A 3,073-nucleotide genomic window follows, 5' to 3' on the forward strand; every position below is an offset into this window, starting at 1 on the left:
TATATATAAAGGGGATAATTTTGAGATAACAACAGCAAAAGATAACACACGGAGTATGGCAGTGTCCGCAAGGAAATAGCCATAGAGAAATAAGGTCCAGATCAGTCCGCTGAATCATAGTCCATCTCCGGCAGAGCTGAAGAACATTTCTTTCCCAAGGCTCGTTGAGAGGTGAATGGAGAGGATTGAAGACCAGGAGTATGGGGGTGGCGCTATTTAGACGATGCTGTAGCGAGAGTTGTAGTGGAAGAGCAGATGAAAGTGAAAACCCCAGCACTATGATATCTGATTATTTTGCAGGATCAATAAGATCAGTTTCAGTTCCTTCCATTTTGCTATCGTAGAGGGGGCCAAATCAGTGAAAACTTTGTATTCATATCCTTGGAAGGACAGAGTTGGTTGATTATGAGCAGCCTGGAGAACTGCTTCCTTCATGCGGTAATAATTAAATTTGGCGATTATGTCGTGAGGTAGGCCATCTGGAGGTCTCCTGGTCAATACATGGTGGACGTGTTCCAGTTCCAGGCGTCCTGGTAGACTAGTTCTTGCACCATAGCTAGAACGGTGGCTTGTATGTCCACAACGTGTTCGGGGATGATTCTCCAGGTCTTCAAGTTAGGCCGCAAATTAGTGGTTCTCATCATGTAAGGGAGTCCAAATTACTCCAAGCTGTAGAGTGACTAGAAATTTTAGCAATACATTGTAGAGCAATGAAGAATATTGCCAACTATAGAGAACTACAAATCCAAATAATACATTATACAGCAATGCAGAATACCGCCAACTATAGAGGACTACAAATCCCAGTAATACATTACACAGAAATTCAGAATATCACCAGCTATAGAGGACTACAAATCCCAGCAATAAATGATACAGCAATGCAGAATATTACCACTAACTATAGGACGACTATAAATCCCAGTAATGCATTACAGAGCAATGCAGAATACCGCCAGCTATAGAGGACTGCAAATCCCAGCAATACTTTATACAGCAATGCAGAATAATATGAAGCTACATACTCTGTGTTGCTCCAGGTTCGCTGCCTGAGGTCAGTGTGGGATCCAGGGGAAGTTAGTGCGGGTTCCAGGGGGGGTCAGTGAGACTGGTGACTGCAGCCGCAGCTCTCTGTTTAGGCACATCAGAGGGCCTTCCGATATGCCTGAATAGAGGGCCACGGCTGCATGGTCAGCTCAGCCTGCCGCGTTCCGGGCCAAATCAGCCCGACCGCTAAGCGGGTCAGCTCTTACTGATGTAAAGGTCATTCTGATGGGGAGAATTGATGTAAGAGACACTCTGATGGATGCTGTACTTTTCAGTTAAGCCAGCCAAGATGTGGTACAACAGCATCACACTACGCTTTGCCAATAGTACTTAATAAAATGTCACTTGTGACATTTCAATAAAGTTCTAACAAAAAGGTTTTTAAAAAGTGAGATGCGTTGGGATCAATGCATTAGTATTGTGCCTGGGAAAACACACCAGCAGCTGTGCGTTGCAGTGCAGCTGCTGGTGTGAATGCAGCCTAAATGGCAAAAGTGATGCAGACATGGATTGGGTGACCGTTCTGTCTGGACGGCAATTCGGACCTCGGCTCGAAGAAAATGTTGGTCACTGGACCTCCTTGAATTTTAATGAATAGATGCATGTCTTTTTCAGCCTAATTATTGTTCACGCTCCTAGAGATTTACTGTGTTCTTCAAAAAATGCTGGGAAAATTATGTCACTGGAAAATTGTAAGGTGTAAGAGAATAGAAAGGTTACTCATTCTCTACTTACTGATATAAATAAATAAGCAGCTATTTTTATAACAAGATGCAGTGTTGTACTTACCTAGTGATGGCAGCAAAAAAATTAACCACTGCGGGAAGGCATATCTTTAGTGGGTTGAGCTGACACATAACAATTCGTTCAAAGTTCAGGCCTTGCAGGTATGCCAAACCTTTCAAAATCAATCACAAACAGAAAGATCAGTATATTAATCTTTGTATACTAGAGCTGGGTAGACATAATAAATACAGCAATATGATCCAGCAGAACTGAAATGAGCTGACCTACTCCCTATGACTGTGATGGCAAACCTTTTTGAGCCTGAGTGCCCAAACTAGATCACTAAACCAACTTATGTATCTCAAAGTGCCAACTATGCTAGACCTGAATACATATGATTTCTTTTAGACATACACATATCACACACGCATTAAAACACACACATCACACACACAATAAAATCACACACACTCAATAATGCAGAATAATACACTCAGCTACAGAGGACTACAAATCCCAACAATACATTATACTTCAATGCAGAATACCATCAGCTTTGGAGGACTACAAATCTCATCAATACAGCAGAGGTCAGGAGTAAATAATGCAGAGTACAGGGGTCAGGAGTAAATAATGCAGAGTACAGGGGTCAGAAGTAAATAAGGCAGAGTACAGAAGTAAATAAGGCAGAGTACAGTGGCCAGGCATAAATAAGGCAGAGTTCAGGGGTAAACAAAGCATAGTTCAGGAGTAAATAATGCAGAGTACAGGGGTCAGCAGCAATAATTGCATATTATACACACACATCTGCACTGTAGGCATCAGAAAACCGCCAGGTAGCACCCTGACACAGCCTGCTGTCCCGCTGGCACTGCTCCCCCTTCCCTGCTGCTCTCCCACCCCCACTTCCGGCCCACAGACATCTGTCCCCCTGAAGGAGTAAATAATGCAGAGTACAGGGGTCAGAAGTAAATAAGGCAGAGTACAGAAGTAAATAAGGCAGAGTACAGTGGCCAGGCATAAATAAGGCAGAGTTCAGGGGTAAACAAAGCATAGTTCAGGAGTAAATAATGCAGAGTACAGGGGTCAGCAGCAATAATTGCATATTATACACACACATCTGCACTGTAGGCATCAGAAAACCGCCAGGTAGCACCCTGACACAGCCTGCTGTCCCGCTGGCACTGCTCCCCCTTCCCTGCTGCTCTCCCACCCCCACTTCCGGCCCACAGACATCTGTCCCCCTGGCACTGCTCCCCCCATCCCTGCTGCTCTCCCACCCCCACTTCCAGCCCTCAGA

General features: G+C 44.3%; 1 protein-coding gene across 1 annotated transcript in view; it reads right to left on the minus strand.

Annotated features, from left to right (window-relative positions):
* The window catches only part of LOC108800882 (RNA polymerase I-specific transcription initiation factor RRN3-like), a 114,151-nt gene that overhangs the window by 69,185 nt on the left and 41,893 nt on the right, over nucleotides 1-3,073 (minus strand). The window contains exon 3 of the mRNA XM_018572865.1: nucleotides 1,837-1,945. Within this exon, the coding sequence (XP_018428367.1) occupies nucleotides 1,837-1,904 (68 nt within the window). The 5' untranslated portion in view covers nucleotides 1,905-1,945. The remainder of the gene's footprint in view (nucleotides 1-1,836; nucleotides 1,946-3,073) is intronic.

Source organism: Nanorana parkeri, unplaced genomic scaffold, assembly GCF_000935625.1.
Source record: "Nanorana parkeri isolate BGI_ZX_2015 unplaced genomic scaffold, ASM93562v1 scaffold2149, whole genome shotgun sequence".
In the NCBI taxonomy this organism is placed as follows: domain Eukaryota; kingdom Metazoa; phylum Chordata; class Amphibia; order Anura; family Dicroglossidae; genus Nanorana; species Nanorana parkeri.